Below are 26,543 nucleotides of genomic sequence, written 5' to 3'. Positions count from 1 at the left end.
CCCCACAGTGTGACTTAATCCCCAAAGCAGATGCGGGGACTCCTCGGAGGCGTCCGGGACCCCCAGGGCGAGACTCGAGCCCCCAAGGCAAACGTGGGGACTCCTGGGCATCGTCTGGGACCCACAAGGCGGCACTCGAGACCCCAAAGCAGATGCGGGGGAACCCCGGGCGGCACCGGGGACCCCCAGCGCTGGACTCAGAACCCCAAGACAGACGTGGGGACCCCCGGGCCGCACCGGGGACCCCCAACGCACGACTCGAACCCCCAAGACAGACGCGGGGACCCCTGAGCGGCGTCCAGACCCCCAGGGCTGGACTCGAGCCCCCAAGACAGCCGCGCCCTCTGTTCTCGCTGCCTGAGCACCCTCTCCTTTCCTCCCTGCACCTCCTTACTCTGCTTAGCCGCACCACCCCCAGCCCTGTTCCCACGCCCGCCCCCTCACCTCATCCAAGACGCTTTCCCCCTCCAGCTGCCCGGCTCCATTGATGTTGCCGAAAAGGAAACCGGCTAAAGAAAACGGGCCGCCTCCAGCGGAGTCTTCGTCGCTATCCGTGTCTGACATGATGGCGGCAGCAGACATGGTAGCTGCTGCCCACAGCAACAAATCGCAGCCGGGTCCCGTAGACCGGAAATAAAACAAGGGTCACCCGGAAGTGACTCACTGAGCTCCGTTATCCTCCCAGCTTCCACCGGAAGCAGAGAGAAGGGAAAAAAAAACCGCACACACAGTGACTCACTGAGCTCTCTCTCATCCTACCAGCTTCCACCGGAAGCAGAATGAAGGGGAAAAAAAAAAACCCGCACACACAGTGACTCACTGAGCTCCCTCATCCTACCAGCTTCCACCGGAAGCAGAATGAAGGGGAAAAAAAAAAAACCGCACACACAGTGACTCACTGAGCTCCCTTACCTACCAGCTTCCACCGGAAGCAGAGTGAAGGGGAAAAAAAAAACCGCACAAACAGTGACTCATTGAGCTCCGTTATCCTACCAGCTTCCACCGGAAGCAGAATGACGGGAAAAAAAAACCGAACACACAGTGACTCACGGAGTTTCGCTCTTGTTACCCAGGCTGGAGTGCAATGGCGCGCGGGACGGGAGCGAGGACTCGGTAGGTGACAGCAGCGCCGTCGAGACTCGGGGTCCGGCACCCACGGAGGTGAAAACCGCAGCCGGCGCTGGGTCTGCCGGGAGCGTCTCACGCGGAACAAAAAGCGGCTCGGCCCCGCCTCCCCGCGTGCGGCACACGCCAATCACCGGCACGTGACGCGGGACGACCAATGAGGAGCACGCCCCGTGCCGGGGTGTGGCCTGGGGAGCCCGCCCCGGCCGCACGCCAATCACCAGCACGTGATGCGGGACACCCCTTCGTAGCAAGCCCCGTACCGGGGCGTGGCCCTGGGGAACCGCCCCACCTCACGCCAATCAAAAAGCTGCTCGCCCTCGCCTCCCCCGCCCGCGGCACCCGCCAATCAACAGCATGTGATGCGGGACGACCAATGAGGAGCACGCCCCGTGCCGGGGAGCGGCACTGGGGAGCCGCACTGGGGAGCCGCCCCGGCCGCACGCCAATCACCAGCACGTGATGCGGGACGGCCGATGAGTAGGAAGCCCCGTGCCGGCGCGTGGCGCTGGGGAGCCGCCCCACCTCACGCCAATCAAAAAGCTGCTGGGCCCCACCTCCCCCTCCCGCGGCACCCGCCAATCAACAGCACGTGATGCGGGACGGCCGATGAGTAGCAAGCCCCGTGCCGGGGCGTGGCCCTGGGGAGCCGCCCCACCTCAGGCCAATCAAAAAGCTGCTCGGCCCCGCCTCCCCCGCCCGCGGCACCCGCCAATCAACAGCACGTGATGTGGGGCGACCAATGTGGAGCACGCCCCTTGCGGGGGAGTGGCACTGGGGAGCCGCGCCGGCCGCACGCCAATCAGCAGCACGTGACGAAGAGCAGCCCGCGGGCAGCACCGCCCCTTCGCGCAGCCGCTCGACACGCCATGTGGGCCCTGCGGGCCGCCGTACGCCCGCGGCTCCGGCTCTCCCCCGTGTGCCGCAGCCGACCTGTACCGAGGGCACCAGCGCCATCATGCCCCGCGCGCGGTCTCGCCGCTGTCCGCCGCGGGGCCCCGGGAGTCTGGAGGGGCCATGGGGCCGAGGGCGAGGCCTGCGGGCGGACGGGGCCCGAAGCTGCCCGGGAGAGGACGAGGAGTCGGAAGACGCGGACGAGGACGCAGAGGAGGAGCTGCTGCAGAGGGAGCCTCTGCTGCCGGCGGGGACCCAGCGCGTGTGTCTGGTCCACCCCGATGTCAAGTGGGGCCCGGGGAAGCCGCACATGACGCGAGGTGACCGCGGCGGGGGTTGCAGGGGAGAAACAGGAGCTGGCGATCTGCGGGCGGGCCCCTGCGGGAGGGTCTCCTTGGTGGAGGCGCAGGGGCGGGCGCTGGGGGGACAATCTCATAGGTGGAGATTGAGGGGCGGGGCCCTGGGGACAAGCTCATTGGTGGAGGCGCAGGGCCGGGGCGCTGAGGGGACGATCTTATAGGTGGAGATTGAGGGGCGCGGCTCTGACGGAAGACCCTCATAGGTGGAGATGCAGGGGCGGGGGCTCTGGGGGGACGATCTCAAGTGGCGACGTAGGGGGCGGGGCTTCAGGGGCGAGACTCTGAGGAGAGGACCTGATGGGTGGAGATGCAAGGGCGTGACTCTGAAGGGGCGGGGCTCTGAGGGGAGGATTTCATAGGTGGACGTGCATGGGCGGGGCTTTGGGGGAGGAGCTCATGGTGAAAGGGCGGGGCTTCGGGGGCGGAGGCGAGGATCTCATAGGTAGAAGTGCGTGGGTGGGGCTTCGGGGGGAGGAGCTTATGGGGAGAAGCCTCTGGGGTGGGGTGGGCGGGGTCTTGGTCTTGAGTTCCCGTTTCTCTTGCCCAGGGTTTGAGGTAGGCACAGTGTTTTTGGGCTCAGGGAAGGGAGGGCGTCCAGCAGAGCATCAGTGTCGAGTCCCCCGCCCCAGTCCCCCAGTCCCTGCAGGTGCCAGAGTCTCCCCAGTCCCCCGGTCACTGCAGGTGCCAGAGCCTCAAGACGGTGGACATCTCCCCTGGAAGCCCCTGTAGCCGATGAGCCCTTCTCTTTCATGGGTGTTTTCCAAAATGGGCAACTCTTGGGACAGCGGAAGCCGCAAACTGCTCAGAACAGCGCCCAGAGCTCCTGCCTCTGCCCACAACCCTGCCCGTGGTTCCCGAGCCATCCCTGAGCACCCCTAGCTCCCCAGTTCCCTGCTGCGTCCTCCTGGAGCCCAAATCTTATGTAAGGCCAGGTGGGGAGCCCTCGTGTCCCATGGTGGCTGCAGCGTCCGTCCGCAGCCAGATGCCTAGAGAGGCCCTATGGTGAAGGCCACGAGGAGGCCACGCCGAGCAGGTGTGCACGGGGCGCCGGGCCTACCCCAAAAGGAAGCGCCCCTGACGGTGGCCCTTGTGTCCCCGCAGCTGAGTGGCAGGTAGCAGAGGCCACGGCACTGGTGCACACGCTGGACGGCTGGTCCGTGGTGCAGACGATGGTCGTGTCCACCAAAACGCCGGACAAGAAGCTCGTCTTTGGCAAAGAGAACTTTGAGCACCTGACAGGTGAGTCCGTCCACACCTGCCCCCTCCCCAGACCTCCTTTCCCGTCCGCTGCTCCCGAGAACATTCAACCCGGACGCGTGGAAGGACGGGGGTCTCGCTGGGCCAGACGGGAGGCGGCCCCATGAGTGGGTGGTCCAGGTGAGCTGGGAGCCCACGTCAGGAGGAGCCGGAGGCATGGGAGGCTGGACCTGTGTCCCCGCCACACAGACTCTCTCAGCGTGGGGTCCCGCGTGGGGCCCTGGCGCTTCCACTAGGATGTGTTCACCGCGTGTGTGTCTGTGTGTCCCCACTGGGATGCCTTCCCCGTGTGTGTGGGTGTGTGTCCCTGTCACGATGCGTTCACTGTGTGTGTGGGGGGGGTGGGTCCCCACTGCGATGTGTTCCGCGTGTGTGTGTGTGTGTGTCTCCCCACTAGGATGTGTTCACTGCGTGTGTGTCCCCACTGGGATGTGTCCACCATGTGTGTGTATCTGTGTGTCCCCACTGGGATGTGTTCACCATGTGTGTGGGTGTGTGTCCCTGTCACGATGCGTTCACTGTGTGTGAGTGGGGGCTGGGTCCCCACTGCGATGTGTTCCGTGTGTGTGTGTGTCGCCACTAGGATGTGTTCACCACGTGTGTGTCCCCACTGGGATGTGTCCACCGTGTGTGTGTCCCTGTCACGATGTGTTCACTGTGTGTGTGTGTCCCCACTGGGATGTGTTCGTATGTGTGTGTGTTTGTGTGTAGATGTGTCTGTCCCTGTTGAGATGTGTTTACTGTGTGTGCATGTGTGTGAGATGTGCGTGTCCCTGTTGGGATGTGTTCCCCGTGTGTGTGTATGTGTGAGATGTGTCTGTCCCTGTTGGGATGTGTTTACCTTGTGTGTGTGTGTCTCTGCCGGGATGTGTCCACCGTGTGTCTGTCTGCCCCTGTCACGATGTGTTCACTGTGTGTGTGTGTGTCTCTGCTGGGATGCGTTTACCATGTGTGCCTGTGTGTGTGTCCCCACTGGGATGTGTTCCGTGTGTGAGTGTGTGTGTCCCCACTGGGATGTGTTCCGTGTGTGTGTGTGTGTAGATGCGTCTGTCCGTCTCGGAATGTGTTCACCGTGTCTGTGTGTGTGTGTGTGTGTCCCCGCTGGGATGCGTTCACCATGTGTGTGTGAGATGTGTGTGTCCCCACTGGGATGTGTTTACTGTGGGTGTGTGTGTCCCCACTGGGATGTGTTTACTGTGGGTGTGTGTGTCCCCACTGGGATGTGTTCCGTGTGTGTGTGTGTGTAGATGTGTCTTTCCGTGTCGGAATGTGTTCACCGTGTGTGTCCCCGCCGGGATGCGTTCACCATGTGTGCATGTGTGTGTGTGAGATGTGTGTGTCCATGTTGGAATGTTTACCTTGTGTGTGTGTCTCCGCCGGGATGTGTTCACCGTGTACACATCTGTGTACGTGAAACACACACCCCTAGAGACAGACCCCCTCCGACGCCGCTTTCCTGGATCCTGGGTCTGGGGATCAGGAAGTCGGGGACGTCTGTGAACTGCGCCCTCCACGGCGCACCCCGCAAAGGGCCTCGTGGCTCGTACCGCAGTCCACAGGCCCGGCCGGCCGGCCGCTGACACGACCCCCCTTTCTTTAGAGAGGATCCGAGGATCTCCAGACATCACGTGCGTCTTCCTGAATGTGGACAGGATGGCTGCCCCGACCAAGGTATCCCAGAACGTGGCTTTGCCGTTTGCTCACGCTCCACGCGGTGAAGGAGTGGACGCCACGGCGTCCCGCCAGGCAGGGGCCAGATAGGGTGATAGTGGCTTTAAGGCGTGATGGAACGTCTTCCTCCCCGTGAGGCTGGCCACCAGGGCCTGGCCTTCCCCTCTGGCTTCTCATTTTCTCTTTTTTTTTTTTTTTGACAGAGTCTCACTCTGTCACTCAAGTTGGAGGGCAGTGTCACCACAATCTCGGCTCACTTCAACCTCCGCATCCCGGGTTCAAGCGATTCTCCTGCCTCAGCTTTCCAAGTAGCTAGGATTACAGGCGCCCGCCACCATGCCCGGCTTCTTTCTGTATTTTTAGTAAAAATGGGGTTTCACTATGTTGGCCAGGCTGGACTTAAAATTCCTGATATCGTGATCCACCCACCGTGGCCTCCCAAAGTGCTGGGATGACAGGCGTGAGCCACTGCGTCCGGCCCCGTTTTTGTTTTTTGAGACACAGTCCTGCTCTGTCACCCACGCTAGAGTGCAGTGGCGCGATCTCAGCTCACTGCAACCCCTGCCTCCCGGGTTCAAGCGATTCACCTGCCTCAACCTCCCGAGTAGCTGGGATGACAGGCGCCCACCACCACACGTGGCTAATTTTTGTATTTTTAGTAGAGACAGGATTTCAGTATTTTGGCCACGCTGATCTCGAACTCCTGACCTCAGGTGGTCTGCCGGCCTCAGCCTCCCAAAGTGCTGGGATTGCAGACATGAGCCACCGCGCACGGCTCACTCTCTCCTTCTCTAGAAAGAACTGGAAGCCGCCTGGGGCGTGGAGGTGTTTGACCGCTTCACCATCGTGCTGCACATTTTCCGCTGCAACGCCCGCACGAAGGAGACCCGGCTGCAGGTGGCCCTGGCAGAGATCCCGCTCCTCAGGTACGTCGGGACGCCCAGGCCAACCGTCACACCCGCCCCGCAGCCCCTCCGTTCTGTACTGACGTGTGTGGTGGTTCTGGGGTTATATTAGAGTAAGAAAAGCACCGTGGGGGCGCTGTGTCCCCACCCCACCCTGCTCCCCACTAGGTAGGTCCCCTCGGCCTGGGATACTCCTCACTCAACGTGTGAGCTACACGCCCAGTGGGGCCCCAACACCAGCTCCTCCCTTCTGCCCAGAGGGCCTCCTAATTCACAGGTTCTGGGCTTTAGGATGTGGACAGATCCTTCTGGGGGCTGTAGGGAAGGCTCCTTCCTGCCTCTCCCAGCTCCTGGGGGCGCCAGGTGTCCCTGGCTTGTGGCCACATCACTCCAGTGTCCACCTCCATCTCCACGTAGGCTCCTCCTCTGTGTCTGAGTCTCCTCTTCTGTGTCCTAGAAGGACGCTTGTCATTGGATTTAAGACTTTCCTAATCCAGGGTGACTTCCTCTGAAGATCCTTAACTAATTACATTTGCAGAGACCTTATTTCTAAAACATCCCATTCACAGGTCCTGGTGAACAAGACATAAACATCTATTTGGGGCATCACTATTTAATCCAGTAAAATGGAATCACCGAGTTCCCTCCAGAAGCTCTCGGGGAGGACCCTTCCTGCCTCTCCCAGCTCCTGGGGGCACCAGGTGTCCCTGGCTTGTGGCCACATCACTCCATCTCCACGTGGCCTTCTCCTCTGTGTCTGTCTACAATTTTTTTTTTTTTTTGAGACAGAGTCTTGCCCTGTCACCCAGGTTGGAGTGCAGTGGCTGGATCTCAGCTCAGCGCTACCTCCACCTCCCAGGTTCAAGCGATTCTCCTGCCTCAGCCTCCCAAGTAGCTGGAACTACAGGTGCCCACCACCAAGCCCGGCTATTTTTTTTTATATTTTAGTAGAGATGAGGTTTCACCATGGCCAGGATGGTTCGATCTACTTGGCCAGGATGGTTTGATCTCCTGACCTCGTGATCCGCCTGCCTTGTCCTGCCAAGGTGCTGGGATTACAGGCGTGAGCCACTGCACCCGGCCCTCCCCTTCTGTCTCCTAGAAGGACACCTGTCATTGGATTTAAGACTTACCCTAATCCAGGGTGACCTCATCTGAAGATACATTTGCAGAGACCTTATTTCTAAATAACGTCCCATTCACAGGTTGTGTGGAACAAGACATAAACATCTATTTTGGGCATCACTATTTAACCCAGTAAAATGGAATCACCCAGTTCCCTCCAGAAGCTCTCGGGGAGGACCCTTCCTGCCTCTCCCATCTCCTGGGGGCTCCAGGTGTCCTGGGCTTATGACCTCCTTCACCTTCACCTCCACCTCTGCTGGGAGGGAGAGAGCTTCCCTGGAGAGTGAACCCCTCCTGTTCCCACTCCAGGTCGAACCTGAAAAGGGACGTCGCCCACCTTCACCGAGGAGGATCCGGCTCCCGCTACATCATGGGGTCAGGTAACTCTGGCCAGGTGCAGCGCCCCGGGGCATCCTGAGAACGTGGTTGTCGGCAGCTGCCCTGAAGGATTCCGACAGGGTGGGGGCCGGCTGGGGGCTCCGTCTCCCGGTCACGTCTGAGGAGACACGAGACGGTGGTGGTTCTGTGAGGTTTTGCCAACATAAGTAGCCACAAAGTGGGGACTGAAACAACAGAAATCTGTGCACGCCCATCCTGGACACCAAAAGCCGCCAGAGGCTCCTTCCTGCCTCTCCCGGCTCCTGGGGTGCCAGGTGTCCCTGGCCTGCGGCCACATCACTCCAGCCTGTGCCTTTTAAGAAGGACATGGATCTTTGCATTCAGGCGCAACCCTAACCTAGGATGATGCCTTGAGTTCGTACAAAGATGGTGTTTCCAAATCAGGTCCCATTCCCAGGTTCTGGGACTTAGGGTGCTAAAGGGGCCCCACTGAGCCCCCTCAAGATAACGTCCCGGCTGTGCCCTGCTTAGAAGCCTCCCGAGTAGCTGGGATTACAGGCGCATGCCACCACGCCTGGCTAATTTTTGTATTTTTAGTAGAGACGGGGTTTCACCATGTTGGCCAGGCTGGTCTCGAACTCCTGACCTCATGATCCGCCCGCCTCGGCCTCCCAAAGTGCCAGATGACAGGTGTGAGCCACCGCACCCGGCCGAGCACAGCCCTTTCTCAGGGAAAGGGACAGTGTTGGGGCCGCTGCTGGGAACGCGGCCGGGCCCCTAAACGCTGCAGCAGGATGAGCAGCCCCCGTGCCCCCGCGGACCCTCAGTGGCACCGCCCGCTCCCGTGCCTTTCCCGGCCTGGCTCACCGCCCCGCCGTCTTGGGCGTTTTTAGGAGAATCGTTCATGCAGTTGCAGCAGCGTCTCCTGAAAGAGAAGGAGGCCAAGATCAGGAAGGCCCTGGACAGGCTTCGGAAGAAGAGGCACCTGCTGCGGCGTCAGTGCACACGGCGCGAGTTCCCTGTGGTCTCCGTGGTGGGGTACACCGACTGTGGTGAGGACGTGCCCAGGGGAGGGGGTCCCGTGGTCTCCGTGGTGGGGTACAGCGACTGTGGTGAGGACGTGCCCAGGGGAGGGGGTCCCGTGGTCTCCGTGGTGGGGTACACCGACTGTGGTGAGGACGTGCCCAGGGGAGGGGGTCCCGTGGTCTCCGTGGTGGGGTACAGCGACTGTGGTGAGGACGTGCCCAGGGGAGGGGGTCCCGTGGTCTCCGTGGTGGGGTACACCGACTGTGGTGAGGACGTGCCCAGGGGAGGGGGTCCCGTGGTCTCCGTGGTGGGGTACACCGACTGTGGTGAGGACGTGCCCAGGGGAGGGGGTCCCGTGGTCTCCGTGGTGCATACACCAGCTGTGGTGAGGACGTGCCCAGGGGAGGGGGTCCCATGGTCTCCGTGGTGGGGTACACCGACTGTGGTGAGGACGTGCCCAGGGGAGGGGGTCCCGTGGTCTCCGTGGTGCGTACACCAGCTGTGGTGAGGACTCACCCAGGGAATGGGGGTCCCGTGGTCTCCATGGTGGGTACAGCGGCTGTGGAGACAGTGCCATGTACCCCATCCTCCCATCCACAGCACCACCACCCCATCCACACACCCACCCATCCACAGCACCGCCTCCCTCCATCTACACCATCTTCCATCCACACCACCTCATGCTCACCCGTCTACACCACCAGCTCCCATGTCTACACGGCGGCCCTGCTGCATCCGGCCTGAGAGCAGCCGCAGTGGCTTAGTCCCGCATGTAGTGTGTGGCCCGGGGGCGCCCGGGGAGCTCGGGGACCTGTCACCTGGGGTGCAGCTGTCCGAGAGGGTGCTGTGGTCTCCACTCTGAGGGCCCGGGTGTGACTCTGGGGGTTGGAAACCATGGCTCCCTGCACCGCTGACCTCCACGCCCTCCCAGGGAAGACCACGCTGATCAAGGCGCTGACGGGAGACGCCGCCCTGCAGCCGCGGGACCAGCTGTTCGCCACGCTGGACGTCACGGCCCACGCGGGCACGCTGCCCTCACGCCTGACCGTCCTGTACGTGGACACCATCGGGTTCTTGTCCCAGCTGCCACACGGCCTCATCGAGTCCTTCTCCGCCACCCTGGAAGACGTGGCCCAGTCGGTGAGTCGGGGCTGTGGGGGGCTGGGCTCTCGGACACCCACTGAGACAGGGCCCGGGGTCTCGGACACCCACTGAGACGGGCCGGGGTCTCGGACACCCACTCGGACCAGGGGCTGGCATCATGGACAGCCACTCAGCAGGGGCCGGGGTCTCAGACACCCACTGAGACCAGGGGCCGGGGTCTCTGACACCCACTCGGACCAGGGCCCGGCATCTTGGACAGCCACTCGGCAGGGGCCGGGCTCTCAGACACCCACTGAGACAGGGGCCGGGCTCTCGGACACCCACTGAGACAGGGGCCGGGCTCTCGGACACCCACTCGGACCAGGGGCCGGGGTCTCGAACACCCACTGAGACCAGGGGCCGGGGTCTCGGACACCCACTGAGACAGGGGCCGGGGTCTCGGACACCCACTGAGACAGGGGCCGGGGTCTCGGACACCCACTCGGACCAGGGGCCGGCGTCTTGGACACCTACTTGGACCAGGGGCCGGTGTCTCGGACAGCCACTTGGCAGGGGCCCGGCAGACACCCACTGAGACAGGGGCCGGGGTCTCGGACACCCACTCGGACCAGGGGCCAGGGTCTCGGACACCCACTGAGACCAGGGTCCGGGGTCTCAGACACCCACTCAGATCAGTGGCCTGGGTCTCAGACACCCACTGAGACAGGGTCCAGGGTCTCAGACCCCACTCGGACCTGAGGCTGGGGTCTCGGACACCCACTCAGACCAGGGGCCAGGCTCTCAGACACCCACTGAGACAGGGTCCCAGGTCTTGGACACCCACTCGGACCAGGGGCCGGGCTCTCGGACACCCACTCGGACCAGGGGCCGGGCTTTCGGACACCCACTGAGACAGGGTCCAAGGTCTCAGACCCCACTCAGACCAGGGTCCAGGGTCTCGGACCCCACTCAGACCAGGGGCCGGGGTCTCAGACACCCACTGAGACAGGGGCCGGGCTCTCGGACACCCACTCGGACCAGGGGTCGGGGTCTCGGACACCCACTGAGACAGGGGCCGGGGTCTCGGACACCCACTGAGACAGGGGCCGGGGTCTCGGACACCCACTCGGACCAGGGGCCGGCGTCTCGGACACCCACTTGGACCAGGGGCCAGTGTCTCGGACAGCCACTTGGCAGGGGCCCGGCAGACACCCACTGAGACAGGGGCCGGGGTCTCGGACACCCACTCGGACCAGGGGCCGGGGTCTTGGACACCCACTGAGACCAGGGTCCGGGGTCTCAGACACCCACTCAGATCAGTGGCCTGGGTCTCAGACACCCACTGAGAAAGGGTCCAGGGTCTCAGACCCCACTCGGACCTGAGGCTGGGGTCTCGGACACCCACTCAGACCAGGGGCCAGGCTCTCAGACACCCACTGAGACAGGGTCCCAGGTCTCGGACACCCACTCGGACCAGGGGCCGGGCTCTCGGACACCCACTCGGACCAGGGGCCGGGCTTTCGGACACCCACTGAGACAGGGTCCGAGGTCTCGGACCCCACTCAGACCAGGGGCCGGGGTCTCAGACACCCACTGAGACAGCCGGGGTCTCTGTCCCCACTCAGACCAGGGGCCGGGGTCTCAGACCCCACTCAGACCAGGGTCCAGGGTCTCGGACCCCACTCAGACCAGGGGCCGCGGTCTCAGACACCCACTGAGACGGGCCGGGGTCTCTGTCCCCACTCAGACCAGGGGCCGGGGTCTCTGACACCTACTGAGACAGGGGCCGGGCTCTCAGACCCCAGTTGGACCAAGGGCTGGCCCTCGGACGCCCACTCAGCCCACTGGCCAGGTTCTCAGACACCCACTGAGACCAAGGACCATCTCTGAGACACCCCATCAGCTAAGGGCCCCAGCTCTCGGATGTCCACTCTGACCAGGGGCCATCTCTCAGACGCCCCGTCAGCCAAGGGGCCGGCCCTCGGACACCCACTCCGACCAGGGGCCGGGCTCTGGGACACCCGCACCACTGGGGCCAGAATAACAACTGCCTCCTCAGCCTCAGACTTAGTATCCCGCAAACGTCCCTTGTCCCCGGGGCAGAGGCTGAGCAGTGACCCCAGCCTCACCCACACTCAGCCACCATGATGAGCCCGTGTACAAACAGCCAGGGCCAGGAGCAGTGGCTCATGCCTCTCATCCCAGCACTTTGGGAGGCCGAGGCGGGTGGATCACCTGAGGTCAGGGGTTCGAGACCAGCCTGGCCAACACAGTGAAACCCCGTCTCTGCTAAAAATAGAAAAAATTAGCTGGGCATGGTGGCGCGTGCCTGTAACCCCAGCTACTCGGGAGACTGAGGTAGGAGAATTGCCTGAACCCAGGAGGCGGAGGTTGCGGTGAGCCGAGATCGTGCCACTGCACTCCAGCCTGGGCGACAAGAGCGAAACTCTGTCTCGAAAAAAAAAGTAAAAAGATTTCACAGTGGGATGAAGCCGTCCGAAGCATTGAATGAGGAAGCACTGGCTGGGGGTGGTGGTTGAGTGGTCATTCGTGGCACGTTTGCGGGTGCAGATTTGTCACCTGAGCCGTGGGAGGCCGGGTATGTGGAGCCGGGTGGGGTTCCGTCCAGTGTAAACCCAGGACCCCTGTCCTGGGGTGTCCGAGGGCCTGCACACGGGGGTAGCTGCCACGCCCACCCTGGCCTTGGGAACTCGTGGGAACCCCTCTCCCGGACCTGCCTGCAAGCTCGGGGGGGTTGGGGCTCTGACCGCATGCCCGGCCCTTGTAGGATCTGATCCTGCACGTGAGGGACGTCAGCCACCCCGAGGCGGAGCTCCAGAAAGCCAGCGTCGTGTCCACGCTGCGCGGCCTGCAGCTGCCCGCCCCACTCCTGGACTCCATGCTGGAGGTTCACAACAAGGTGGACCTGGTGCCCGGGTGAGTCTCACGCCTTCCCCTGTAGGCGCCGGAGACCCCGCCCTCGTGTGAACTGCTGACCGCTGGCACACAGGCGGAGGCAGGGAGATTGGTTGAGCCCAGGAGGCAGACGTTGCTGCCCCAGGCCGTGTCTCGTGGGCAGCTGACTCCAGGGACCCTGCTTTCCACAAACGTCTCCTTCCCCTGCGTCTGCTCGAGCCGCATGGGGAGATGCCCCTCTCCTCTGAACCTCAGCGGTGACACTCAGGACACTGGGAGCTTCTCCAGGCTGTGCCGCGCGGGCAGCTGACTCTGGGACCCCTGGTTTTGGCAATCACCTCCTCTCCCTGCACGTGCTGCAGCCACATGGGAAGATGCCCCCTGTCCCTGTGTGACCCGGTCACACCCGGGACACAGGGAGCTTCCCCAGGCTGTGCCCCGCGGGCGGCTGACTCCGGGACCCCTGCTTTCTGCCGGCCTGCCGCCCTGAGGCTGAGCGGGCTCTGTGGCCTCCCCGCCCTCGCAGGTACCACGCCACGGAACCAAACGTCGTGCCCGTGTCTGTGCTGCTGGGGCACGGGCTCCAGGAGCTGAAGGCTGAGCTCGACGCCGCGGTGTTAAAGGCCACGGGGAGGCAGGTCCTCACCCTCCGCGTCCGGCTGGCCGGGGCCCAGGTCAGGTGAGCGGCAGCCTCCCGGGGCGGGAGGGTGGACGGTGTTCTGCCGGTCTGTCTCTGGCTCAGAAAGGGGCTCCTTCGGGGTGCAGAAGGAGCTGTGGGGTCCCCGAGAGCTTTAGGATGCAGAGACGAGCTGAGGTCTAAACACATCACTCCAGCCTCAGCGACAGAAAGCTCTGATCAATGAATGCTTTGAGGTAAGCTTTTTTTTTTGAGACAGAATCTCACTCTGTCACCCAGGCTGGAGTGCAGTGGTGCGAGCTCAGCTCACTGCAACCTCCGCCTCCCTGTTCAAGCGATTCTCCTGCCTCAGCCTCCCGAGTAGCTGGGGTTACAGGCACGCGCCACCACACCCAGCTAATTTTTTGTATTTTTAGTAGAGACGGGGTTTCACCATGTTGGCCAGGCTGGTCTTGAACTCCTGACCTCAGGTGATCTGCCCACCTCGGACTCCCGAAGTGCTGTGGTGACAGGCGTGAGCCCCTGTGCCCGGCCTGGGCTAAGCTCTCTTTAGCCTAATTATTTATTGTGAAACTAACTGAATACTTCTGGCTTCTGCTTTTCCGCACGACGCGCCTCTGTCCCCAGCTGGCTGCATGAGGAGGCCACGGTCCAGCACGTGGATGTGATCCCCGAGGACGGAGCAGCCGACGTCAGGGTCATCATCAGCGACTCGGCCTACGGCAAATTCCGGAAGCTGTTTCCAGGATGAGCGGACGCCTGAGGAGGCCTGAGGTGCGGTGGCATTGCTGTGTCACGACAGTGGGGTCCCCTTTGTCAGGCTCTGTGTCCCAGGCGCTCGCTGTGACGACCACGCAGGCTGGTGGCACGGTCACGGCTGCTCTGAAGCGGGCCTCCCCAGAGTCCACGCCACACAATTCCACTGGGCCTTCAGCGCGTGCCGTGAACCGCTTTCCCTCAGAATGTTCCAGCAGCAGGACATGAACCTGTGTTTTTGCCTCCGTGAGCAGCATTTCCGGCGTCTCCTGCCTCTGCTGTGAGCCGTGGCCCTCGTGGGTGCACGTGGCACCTCTGCCCGGCTGTCTGTGCTCATCGACGGGCCTCGTGGCCCACGGCCGTGCTGGTGAAATGACTAAAAACCAGGCGCCCTGGCAGCCCAGAGAACCCGTCACAAAAGTAGAAGGGAAATAAAACAGTTCTATTAACGAAGACGCCTCAAACCAGACCGTGACGTGTGTGTCGCGCACCATCCGCTGACAGATACAGAGACAGAATTTTACCCGCGTGAGGCCAGGCCGTACAGACCAGCCTGCCCAACGTGGCAAAACCCCGCGTGGCCAGGCTGAACACCCGTGTCCGTCCACAGGGAAAAAAAACACCTCGTATGTTTTCGTTTGCTTTGAGAGAGACTCTCTGTCACCCAGGCCGGAGTGCAGTGGTGCGATCTCAGCTCACTGCAACCTCCGCCTCCCACATCCAAGTGATTCTTCTGCCTCAGCCTCCCGAGTAGCTGGGATTACAGGCGCCTGCCACCACGCAAGGCTAAGTTTTGTATTTATAGTAGAGATGGGGTTTCACCATGTTGGCCAGGCTAGTCTTGAACTCCTGACCTGAGGTGATCCTCCCGCCTCGGCCTCCCAAAGTGCTGGGATGACAGGCGTGAGCCACCATGCCCAGCCTCACAACGTAACTTTTTAAAAAACTCTATGACCTGAAAAAGATGCCCAATGAATTAACTTTTTTTTTTTTTTTGGACGGAGTCTTGCTCTGTCACCCAGGCTGGAGTGCGGTGGTGCGATCTTGGCTCACTGCAACCTCTGCCTCCTGTGTTCAAGCAATTGTCTGCCTCAGCCTCCCCAGTAGCTGGGATTACAGGCACCCACCACCATACCTGGCTAATTTTTGTTATTTTTAGTAGAGATGGGGTTTCACCATCTTGGCCAGGCTGGTCTTGAACTCCTGACCTGATGATCCTCCCGCCTCGGCTCCAAAGTGCTGGGATTACAAGCCTGAGCCACCACCACGCCTAGATTTTTTTTTTTAAAGACAGTCTCGTTCTGTCACCCAGACTGGAGTGCAGTGATACAATCTCAACTCACCGTAACCTCCATCTCCCGGGTACAAGTGATTCTCCTGTCTCAGCCTCCCAAGTAGCTGGGATTACAGGTACCCGCCACCACACCCGGCTAATTTTTTTCTATTTTTAGTAAAGACAGGGTTTCATCATGCTGGCCAGGCTGGCCTGGAACTCCCAACCTCATGATCCGCCCGCCTTGGCCTCCCAAAGTGCTGGGATGACAGGGATAAGCCACCGCGCCCGGCCTGAATGAACGTTTTCTAAAGATGCCTCCTGCGTCCTGTCCTGAAAACTAAGTATTCCTTGGCTGTATACGTGGTAATAAAATTCATACACACATTTCACTTTAATCTCGTTCATTTATTTAAATGATCTGTATGAATTCCGTGATTGTGTGATGAGATGCCGACAGAGACCCCAGCATTTCAGGATCGGAATTCGGAGCCGATGGAAGTCAGGGAAATCGTGTGTAACTTCATTCATCTCTGCGCGGCCTAGTCGTGGGGTGAGGTAGCCCTGGGTACGGCTGATGAGTGCGTCTTTCTTTGTGTGTGTTTTTATTTTTTAAAAGGAGTTTTACTCTGTCACCCAGGCTGGAGTCCAACGATGCAATCTCGTCTCACTGCAGCCTCCGCCTCCCGGGTTCAAGCCATTCTCCTGCCTCAGCCTCCCGAGTAGCTGGGATTACAGGCACCAGTCACCACGCCCGGCTCATTTTTTTGTATGTTTAGTAGAGACGGGGTTTCTCCATGTTACTCAGGCTGATCTCGAACTCCCAACCTCAGGTGATCCGCCCGCCTCGGCCTCCCAAAGTGCTGGGATGACACGTGTGAGCCACCGTGCCTGGCCACGAGTGTATCTTTCTAGATTTTGGACACCATTTCTCCGTGACGACCACGTAGTGAAAATAGAAGCAGGATTTCTTTTGGAAAATGAATCATGATGTCCCAAAGAGAACCTATTCCAACATGAACGAAATCACCGTCGCGAAGACCATCCTGAGAAACTCTGATGTCTGTGGTTATACCGTGAAAGAAACGCCACACTTCCTCGGGCAGCGAGAATAAAAATGGTGGCGGGCACCCGTTGACTGCCTGAGACCTTGAGGCACCAGCTCCGACAGGCGACAGGTGGAAAATGAGATATAGGCAGGCCGGGTGCGGAAGCTCACGCCCGTCATCCCAGCACTTTGGGAGGCTGAGGCAGGTGGATCACCTGAGGTCAGGAGTTCGAGACCAGCCTGGCCAATATAGTGAAATCTCATCTCTACTAAAAATACAAAAAAATTAGCTGGGCGTGGTGATGTGCACCTGTAATTACAGCTACTCTGGAGTAGCTGGGGCAGGAGAATCACTTGAACCCAGAAGGAGGAGGTTGTGAGTGGAGATCACGCCACTGCACTCCAGCATGGACAGCAGAGCGAGACTCCGTCTGAAAAATAAATAAATAAATTTTAAAAAGAAACCCCATCTCTACTAAAAACACAAAAAGTATTCCAGACGTGGTGGCGGACACCTGTAATCCCGGCTGCTCGGGAGGCTGAGGCACAAGAATCACTTGAACCCAGGAGGCGGGGGTTGCAGTGAGCCGAGATCGCGCCTCTGTGCTCCAGCCTGGGCGACAACACGGGGCTCCATCTCAAATATAGTAATAATAATAATAATAATTACCTGGGCATGGTGGTTTACACCTACAGTCCCAGCTACTTGGGAAGCTGAGGCGGGGGGATTGCTTGAACTCAGGGGTTGAACGTTACACGGAGCTGTGATTGTGTCACTGAACTCCAGCCTGAGCAAGAGCCAGACCCCGTCTCTACAAAAAAAATAATTACCTGGCCGTGCTGACTTACACCTGAGGTCCTGCCTTACATGGGAGGTTGAGGTGGGAGGATTACCTGAGCCCAGGAGTTTGAGACCAGCCTGGACAACATGTCTCTACGGAAAAATAAATGGGAATGCTGGCGCAAAGCTGTGGTCCTAGCTACTCTGGAAGGTAAGACAGCAGGATCCCTGCAGCCCAGGAATTTGAAACCAGACTCTGCAACATGGTGAAATGCCGTCTCTACCAAAATTACACAGATCTGCTGGGTGTGGGGGTGTGCACCTGTAGTCCCAGCTACTCGGGAGGCTGAGGGGAGAGGATCACTTGATCCCAGGAGGTTGAGGCCGAGTGACCTATGATTGCACCACTGCACTCTAGCCTGGGCAACAGAGCAAGACCCTGTCCCTAAAAATAATTGCAAGAAATATCGAGCTGGGCACGGTCGCTCACGCCTCTAATCCCAACATTTGGGAGGCTGAGGCGGGCGGATCACCTGACGTGAGGAGTTCAAAACCAGCGTGGCCAACGAGGTGAAACATCGTGTCTGCTAAAACTACAAAAATGAGCCGGGCGTGGTGGTGGCAGAAGCCTGTAATCCCAGCTACTCGGGAGGCTGAGGCAGGAGAATCTCTTGAACTCGGGAGGCGGAGGTTGCAGTGAGCCGAGATCGCGCCACCGCACTCCAGCCTGGGAGACAGAGCGAGACTCTGTCTCAAAAAAGGAAGTACTGACTTGGCGTGTGGGAGCTAGCCGAGGGGTTTCCTGGCTTGCACGGGGGAGGCCAGCTCCCAAGGGGGTTGTTACTGTGTTTAGCAATTAGTGACTTGTGGGAGGGCCGTGTTTCTGGGGCTTGGTGAGGGCTGCAGACGGCACAGCAGGAAGAATACAGAAATAAGTCATCCCATCACTTCGGGAGGCCGAGCTGGGAGGATGACTTGAGGCTAGGAAGTCAAGACCCCATCGAGACCAGTCTGGCCAGCACAGCGAGACCCCATCGAGACCAGCCTGGCCAGCACAGCGAGACCCCATCGAGACCAGCCTGGCCAGCACAGCGAGACCCCATCGAGACCAGCCTGGCCAGCACAGCGAGACCCCATGGAGACCAGCCCGGCCAGCACAGCGAGATCCCATGGAGACCAGCCTGGCCAGCACAGCGAGACCCCATCGAGACCAGCCTGGCCAGCACAGCGAGACCCCATCGAGACCAGCCTGGCCAGCACAGCGAGACCCCATCGAGACCAGCCTGGCCAGCAGAGCGAGACCCCATCGAGACCAGCCTGGCCAGCACAGCAAGACCCCGTCTCTTTTCCTTAACAAAAAGAAAAAAGGCACAGGATGGGTCCCCTGATCACCAACATCTGGCCCACACATAAGGCACAATACTTGGGACGTCGGGGATGAACCTGCAGCCGCCGCGCCCCGGACTTCGGAAGGATCCCCATCAGCACCACAGCAGTTTCTGGTTGAGTGCGATCACGTCGCTGACGAAGTCCTCGCCGGCGAAGTCTCCCGCAATGACGTTGGTGCAGCGGGACCCCGGCCACGGGCACTGCTCCCGGACCCACGCGCGGAGGCGCGGCAGGTTGGGCACCGTCACCTTCTCCAGGGACTCCGACGGGTGCGCCAGGATGTACTGCAGGTTCTCAGTGAGGTTGATGCCGGCCACAAACAGCCCTCCTGGAACAGTGAGGTCGGGGAGATGTCACACAGCCACCTGCCTCCACCCTCCCCTTTACCCCTCCTGTCCACATGGTTAGAGGTTCAATTCTCAGGAATAATGGCCCCAAAGATGTCCACATCCTGATCCCCATGTGGGAGACAGAATAATGGCCCCAAAGATGTCCACATCCTAATCCCATGTGGTAGACAGAATAATGGCCCCAAAGATGTCCACGTCCTAATCCCATGTGGGAGACAGAATAATGACCCCAAAGATGTCCACGTCCTGATCCCATGTGGGAGACAGAATAATGACCCCAAAGATGTCCACGTCCTGATCCCATGTGGGAGACAGAATAATGGCCCCAAAGATGTCCACGTCCTGATCCCATGTGGGAGACAGAATAATGGCCCCAAAGATGTCCACGTCCTGATCCCATGTGGGAGACAGAGTAATGGCCCCAAAGATGTCCACATCCTAATCCCCATGTGGGAGACAGAATAATGGCCCCAAAGATGTCCACATCCTAATCCCCATGTGGGAGACAGAATCATGGCCCCAGTGATGTCCACGTCCTGATCCCATGTGGGAGACAGAATAATGGCCCCAAAGATGTCCACGTCCTGATCCCATGTGGGAGACAGAATTATGGCCGCAAAGATGTCCATGTCCTAATCCCTATGTGGGAGACAGAATAATGGCCCCAAAGATGTCCACATCCTAATCCCGTGTGGGAGAAAGAATAACGGCCCCCAAGATGTCCACGTCCTAATCCCATGTGGGAGACAGAATAATGGCCCCAAAGATGTCCACATCCTGATCCCCATGTGGGAGACAGAATAATGACCCAAAGATGTCCACATCCTAATCCCATGTGGGAGACAGAATAATGACCCCAAAGATGTCCACATCCTAATCCCCAAGTGGGAGACAGAATAATGACCCCAAAGATGTCCACATCCTAATCCCATGTGGGAGACAGAATAATGACCCCAAAGATGTCCACATCCTAATCCCCATGTGGGAGACAGAATAATGACCCCAAAGACGTCCACATCCTAATCCCCATGTGGGAGACAGAATAATGACCCCAAAGATGTCCACGTCCTAATCCCACGTGGGAGACAGAATAATGACCCCAAAGATGTCCACGTCCTAATCCCCATGTGGGAGACAGAATAATGGCCCCAAAGATGTCCACATCCTAATCCCATGTGGGAGACAGAGTAATGACCCCAAAGATGTCCACCTCCTAATCCCATGTGGGAGAAAGAATAATGACCCAAAGATGTCCACATCCTAATCCCATGTGGGAGACAGAATCATGGCCCCAAAGATGTCCACATCCTAATCCCCATGTGGGAGACAGAATCATGGCCCCAGTGATGTCCACATCCTATTCCCCATGTGGGACACAGAATAATGACCCAAAGATGTCCACGTCCTGATCCCCATGTGGGAGACAGAGAAGAACGCTGCTGTGTTCGGCACGAAGTCTGTGCCATTTGTTATGAGGCTTATAGTGTTGACACTGACCAGTGATTGTGGAAATGGGGTCCCTGCATAATTAGAAAGGCAAATTTTGAGGGTCCACTTAGATCTGCTGAGCCAGAATCTGTGTGGGGGCAGGGCGAGGGGGGCTGCAGGGTGTGCTTGAAGGAGCTTCCCCAGGGGTAGGTAGGTTCCCGTGCCCCTCTGTTGCCCAGTTGAGCTCACTCCAAGCCCAGAAGACAGCAAAGTCAGCAGAAGGTTAAGGCCGGGCGCGGTGGCTCACGCCTGTCATCCCAGTACTTTGGGAGGCCGAGGCGGGTGGATCATATGAGGTCAGGAGTTTGAGACCAGCCTGACCAACATGGTGAAACCCCGTCTCTGGTAAAAATACAAAACATTAGTTGGGCGTGGTGGCCCATGCCTGTAATCCCAGCTACTTGGGAGGCTGAGGCAGGAGAATTTAATCGCTTGAACCTGGGAGGCGGAGGACGCAGTGAGCTGAGATAGTGGCATTGCACTCCAGCCTGGGTGACAAGAGTGAAACTCCGTCTCAAAAACAAACAAACTCCGTCTCAAAAACAAACAAACAAACAAAAAAATACATATTTCTAAACTGTGTAACGTCATTCCTGGGTAAGGGCAACAATCCAGGTTAACAAAATCCTGCTCCTTTGCCCAGCCTGTGAGCTGGGGTTTTTTGTTTCTTGTTTTTTTTTGAGACAGAGTTTTATTCTGTTGCCCAGCCTGGAGCGCAGTGGCGCGATCTCGGCTCACTACAACCTCCGCCTCCCGGGTTCAAGCGATTCTTGTGTCTCAGCCTCTTGAGTAGCTGGGGTGAGAGGCACCCGCCACCATGCCTGGGTAATTTTTTTTTTAGTAGAGACAGGGTTTCACCATGTTGGCCAGGCTGGTCTCGAGCTCCTGACCTCAGGTGATCCACCCACCTCGGCCTCCCAAAGTGCTCGGATGACAGGTGTGAGCCACCGTGCCCGGCCTCAGATTACGTTTAAATTGTTTTCACGTAGAGGTGAAGGCAAGTCTGTGCACCCGGCCTGAAGCAGGGAGTCACGGGCGGCTGCGTGGACGCCACCCCCACGGGACGTGACCTCGTACCTGGGCGGCCGCAGCTCTTCATCGTCTCCAGGTATCGGATGAGGGCGTCCGTCTTCACCTTGTTCCCCCACCAGTAGGGAATTCCCGGCCACAGCTCCCGGTGCCGGGCCAGGGAGCACTCGTCCTCATAGGACACTATGGCCTGCTGGCCCCGTGCCCACAGCTGCCTCAGCGTCGGCATCTCCTGCCAAGAACCAGGGTTCAGCGGTGCACGGGAGAGAGGAGAGCCGGGGACGTGGGGGCACCCGGGACGGAGGAAGGCCAGGAAGTCGGGACGCTGCGGAGGGAGGAGGACCCAACACGTGTGCTATAAACCACACGTGAAATTCTGGCCGGGCACGGTGGCTCATGCCTGTCATCCAAACACTTTGGGAGGCTGAGGCGGGTGGGTCACCTGAGGTCGGGAGTTCGAGACCATCCTGACAAACATGCTGAAACCCGTTCTCTACTAAAAATACAAAATGACCTGGGCATGATGGTGGGTGCCTGTAATTCCAGCCAGTGAGGAGGCTGGGGCAGGAGAATCACTTGAGCCCAGGAGGCGGAGGCTGCAGTGAGCTGAGATGGTGCCACTGCACTCTGCCTAGGTGAGGCAGGGAGACTCCATGTCAAAAAAAAAAAAAAACGCAAAAAGAGGCCGGGCGCGGTGGCTCACGCCTGTCATCCAAACACTTTGGGAGGCTGAGGCGGGTGGATCACGAGGTCAGGAGTTCAAGACCAGCCTGGCCAACATGGTGAAACCCTGTCTCTACTAAACAGTAGTGGTGGGCGCCTATAATCCCAGCTACTCAGGAGGCTGAGGCAGGAGAATCGCTTGAACCAGGGAGGCGGAGGCTGCAGTGAGCCAAGATCGTGCCATTGCACTCCAGCCTGGGTAGTGAGACTCTGGCCTCCCACAGAAGGGGCTCCATGTGGATTACGCTTTCTCTCGTGCCATTCCCCGGTGTTGATAAACCAGCTCTGTGTAGGCCGAGGGCAAGGTGAACACTTCCTCGTGGTTGAGACGGAGTCTCGCACTGTCGCCCAGGCTGGAGTGCAGTGGTGTGATCTCAGCTCACTGCAACCTCCGCCTCTCGAGTTCAAGCGATTCTCCTGCCTCAGCCTCCGGAGTAGCTGGGATTACAGGCGCCCACCACCACGCCCGGTTAATTTTTGTATTTTTAGGAGACACGGGGTTTCACCATGTTGGCCAGGCTGGTCTCAAACTCCTGACCTCAGCTGATCCACCTGCCTCAGACTCCCAAAGTGCTGGGATGACAGGCGTGAGCCACGGCACCCAGCCCAATTTTTTGTTTATTTTCCTTGAGACAGAGTCTCACTCCGTCACCCAGGCTGGAGTGCAGTGGCACAATCTCAGCTCACCGTAACCTTTACCTCCCAGGTTCAAGCGATTCTCCTGCCTCAGCCTCCCGAGTAGCTGGGATTACAGGCACCGGCCACCATACCTGGCTAATTTTTGTGTTTTTAGAGACAGGGTTTCACCATATTGACCAAGCTGGTCTCGAACTCCTGACCTTGTGATCCGCCTGCCTCGGCCTCCCAAAGTGGTGGGATTACAGGCATGAGCCCCCACGTCTGGCTCTGCTACACAGATTTCTAAACCCATCACGGGAAGCATTTCTCACCAGGAGCCACCCCCAGCTCCAGGTCGGCCTTCAGGAGAGCCGGGAGCTGCTGTTGTTCAAAACTCCACCTGCTGCAGGGATCACGGCAGCAGCCCCACCCGGGGGAAGCAGGTAAGCAAATGCAGGTCGAGGGTGAGGATCCCCCAGCCCTGGGCGAGACATGTGGCCGTCCTCCTCCCTCGTCACTCACCCCGCGGGGACACAGCATCTCCCCAAAGATGGTCTTGATGCAGGAGATCAGGTACTCGTGCAGGTCCTCACTCAGCCCCTCAAAGTTCCTGCAGGCCAGGATGACCACCTCACGAGGGTGCCGCTCCAGCCACTCTGAGATCTCCGTGAGGGTGTCCTGCGGGGAGGGAGGGGGTGGGGCAGAGTCCTGCGTGAGTCCCACAGCTCGGGGAAGGCTGGGCTCGGTGGGTCACACCAGTCATCCCAGCGCTTTGGGAGGCCGAGGCGGGCAGATCACCTGAGGTTCAGAGTTCAAGACCAGCCTGGCCAACGTGGAGAAACCCCGCCTATACTAAAAACACACACAAAAATTAGCTGGGTGTGGTGGTGGGTGCCTGTAATCTTAGCTACTCGGGAGGCTGAGGCAAGAGAATTGCTTGAACCCGGGAGGTGGAGGCTGTAGCCAGACATGTCGGTCAGGCATGGTGGTTCAGTCTTGTTAATCCCAGCATTTCAGAAGGCCGAGGGCGGACAGATCACCTGAGGTTGGGAGTTCGAGACCAGCCTGGCCAACACGGCAAAACCCCTGTCTCTACTAAAAATACAAAAATTAGCTGGGCGTGGTGGTGCGTGCTGTAATCCCAGCTATTCAGGCGGCTGATGCAGGAGAATCACTTGAACCCAGGAAGTGGAGATTGCGGTGAGCTGAGATCGTGCCATTGCACTCTAGCCTGGGCGACAGAGCAAAACTCTGTCTCAAAAAATCTAGTGCTTTGGGAGGAGGCGGAGGCCGATCCCAGAGGATTGCCTTCAGCCCAAGAGTTTGAAATTAGCCTGGGCAACATGGCTACAAAAAATAAGAATTAAAGAATTAGGTGTGGTGGTTCACACCTCTAGTCCAAGCTAGAGGTAGTTGGTAAGCTGAGACAGGTGTATCCTCCTGCAGACAGGAGGCTGCAGCAAGCCAACTCAGCCAGGCGTGGTGGCTCACCCATGTCATCCCAGCACTCTGGGAGGCCGAGGCGGGTGGATCACCTGAGGTCAGGAGTTTGAGACCAGCCTGGCCAACATGGCGAAACCCCGTCTCTACTAAAAATACAAAAATAGCCAGGCGTGATGGTGGGCGCCTGTAGTCCCAGCTACTCGGGAGGCTGAGGCAGGAGAGTCACTTGAACCCGGGAGGCGGAGGTCGCAGTGAGCCGAGATCCCGCCACTGCACTCCAGCCTGGTGACAGAGCGAGACTCCGTCTCCAACAGGAAAAAAAAAGTACCTGGTCCTAACAGGTCAGCAGGCCTCAGCGTCTCCTGGTCTCTTGTCTGGCCCTGCAGCTGACATCGTCATCCCACTAAAGGTCAGGAACCTCCCGTCCCCATGGCCGTCTCGTTCCCCACGGGAGGCCGGCCGCCTCCTCAGCGCTCCCGTGCGTCCCCCAGCCCGGCCGTACCTCCACCAGCGCCGTGGCGTACAGCATGTGGACAAACTGCAGGTTCTTCTCGGAGCCGTCCAGCATGTGCGCAATCCGCAGGTCTAGGTACCGCACGCCGGCGTCCAGCTGCTCCGTGACGTCCAGCACCTGTGGGCGGAGAGGCCGTCATGTCTCCCTGCTGGCCGCCGTGGCTTCAGGGCTCATACTGCCCAGCCTGGTTTATTTTCTTCAGACGGATTCTTGCTCTGTCACCCAAGCTGGAGTGCACTGACGTGATCTCGGCTCACTGCTACCTTCGCCTCCTGGGTTCAAGAGATTCTTCTGCCTCGGCCTCCCAAGTAGCTGGGATGACAGGTGCCCACCATCATGCCCAGCTAATTTTTTTTTTTTTTGTATTTTTAGTAGAGGTGGGGTTTCACCATATTGGCCAGGATGGTCTTGAACCCCTGACCTTGTGATTCATCTGCCTCGGGTTCAAGAGATTCTCCTGGGGCCGGGTGCAGTGGCTCACACCTGTAATCCCAGCACTTTGGGAGGCCGAGGCGGGTGGATCACGAGGTCAAGAGATCGAGACCATCCTGGTCAACATGGTGAAACCCTGTCTCTACTAAAAATACAAAAAATTAGCCGGGTGTGGTGGTGCGTGCCTGTAATCCCAGCTACTCGGGAGGCAGGAGAATTGCCTGAACCCAGGAGGCGGAGGTTGCGGTGAGCCAAGATCGCGCCATTGCACTCCAGCCTGGGTAAAAAGAGCGAAACTCGGTCTCAAAAAAAAAGAAAAAAAAAAAAAGAGATTCTCCTGCTCAGCCTCCCGAGTACCTGGGAATACAGACACACGTCACCACACCTGGCTAATTTCTGTATTTTTAGTAGACACGGGGTTTCTCCATGTTGGCCAGGCTGGTCTCGAACTCCTGACCTCAGGTGATCCGCCCGCCTCGGCCTCCCAGAGTGCTGGGATTGCAGACATGAACCTCCATGCCTGGCCAGGAGTGGCAAAATTATTAACATAAAAAGGTGAAATAGGGGCTGGTTGCAATGGCCCAGGCCTGTAATCCCAGCACTTTGGGAGGCCGAGACGGGCGGATCACGAGGTCAGGAGTTCAACACCAGCCTGGCCAACATGGTGAAACCCCATCTCTACAAAAATACAAAAACTAACCAGGCATGGTGGTGGGTGCCTGTAATTCCAGCTACTCAGGAGGCTGAGGCAGGAGAATTGCTGGAACCCGGGAGGCGAAGGTTGCAGTGAGCCGAGATCGCGCCATTGCACTCCAGCCTGGGTAACAAGAGAGAAACTCCGTCTCAAAAAAAAAAAAAAAAAAAAATTAAAGAAAGGGCTGGGCGCAGTGGCTCATGCCTGTAATCCCAGCACTTTGGGAGGCCGAGGTGGGTGGATCACGAGGTCAAGAGATCAAGACCATCCTGGTCAACATGGAGAAACCCCGTTTCTACTAAAAATACAAAATTAGCCGGGCATGGTGGCGCACACCTGTAGTCCCAGCTACTCGGGAGGCTGAGGCAGGAGAATTGCCTGAACCCAGGAGGCGGAGGTTGCGGTGAGCCGAGATCGCGCCATTGCACTCCAGCCTGGGTAACGAGAGTGAAACTCCATTTCAAAAAAAAAAAAAAAGAAAGTAAAGAAAGGTAGCCAGGCATGATGGCACATGCCCATAATCCCAGCTACTCAGGAGGCTGAGGCAGGTGGATCATTTGAAGTTAGCAGTTCAAGACCAGCCTGACCACCATGGTGAGACTCCGTCTTTAAAAAAAAAAAAAAAAAAAATTAAGAAAGGTAGCCAGGCATGATGGCACGCGCCCATA

General features: G+C 59.0%; 1 protein-coding gene and 1 pseudogene across 1 annotated transcript in view; one reads left to right on the top strand and one right to left on the bottom strand.

Moving 5' to 3' along the window:
• Positions 1 to 1,994: 1,994 nt before the first annotated feature.
• LOC135272556 (putative GTP-binding protein 6) lies at positions 1,995 to 15,764 on the top strand (annotated as a pseudogene).
• LOC135272557 (PI-PLC X domain-containing protein 1-like) overlaps positions 6,394 to 26,543 on the bottom strand; it is a 31,200-nt gene continuing 11,050 nt past the window's right edge. Inside the window, exons 4-8 of the mRNA XM_064370965.1 lie at positions 24,738 to 24,866; positions 23,315 to 23,470; positions 21,500 to 21,683; positions 18,639 to 18,912; positions 6,394 to 7,832 (exon numbers count right to left, since the gene is read on the bottom strand). Coding sequence (XP_064227035.1) covers positions 18,677 to 18,912; positions 21,500 to 21,683; positions 23,315 to 23,470; positions 24,738 to 24,866 — 705 coding nt within the window. The 3' untranslated portion in view covers positions 6,394 to 7,832; positions 18,639 to 18,676. The remainder of the gene's footprint in view (positions 7,833 to 18,638; positions 18,913 to 21,499; positions 21,684 to 23,314; positions 23,471 to 24,737; positions 24,867 to 26,543) is intronic.

The sequence above is a fragment of the Aotus nancymaae genome, unplaced genomic scaffold (genome assembly GCF_030222135.1).
Source record: "Aotus nancymaae isolate 86718 unplaced genomic scaffold, 86718_ANA_hifiasm-v0.15.2.pri h1tg000111l, whole genome shotgun sequence".
NCBI classification, from domain to species: Eukaryota; Metazoa; Chordata; class Mammalia; order Primates; family Aotidae; genus Aotus; species Aotus nancymaae.
This window is presented reverse-complemented; position numbering and strand designations above follow the sequence as displayed.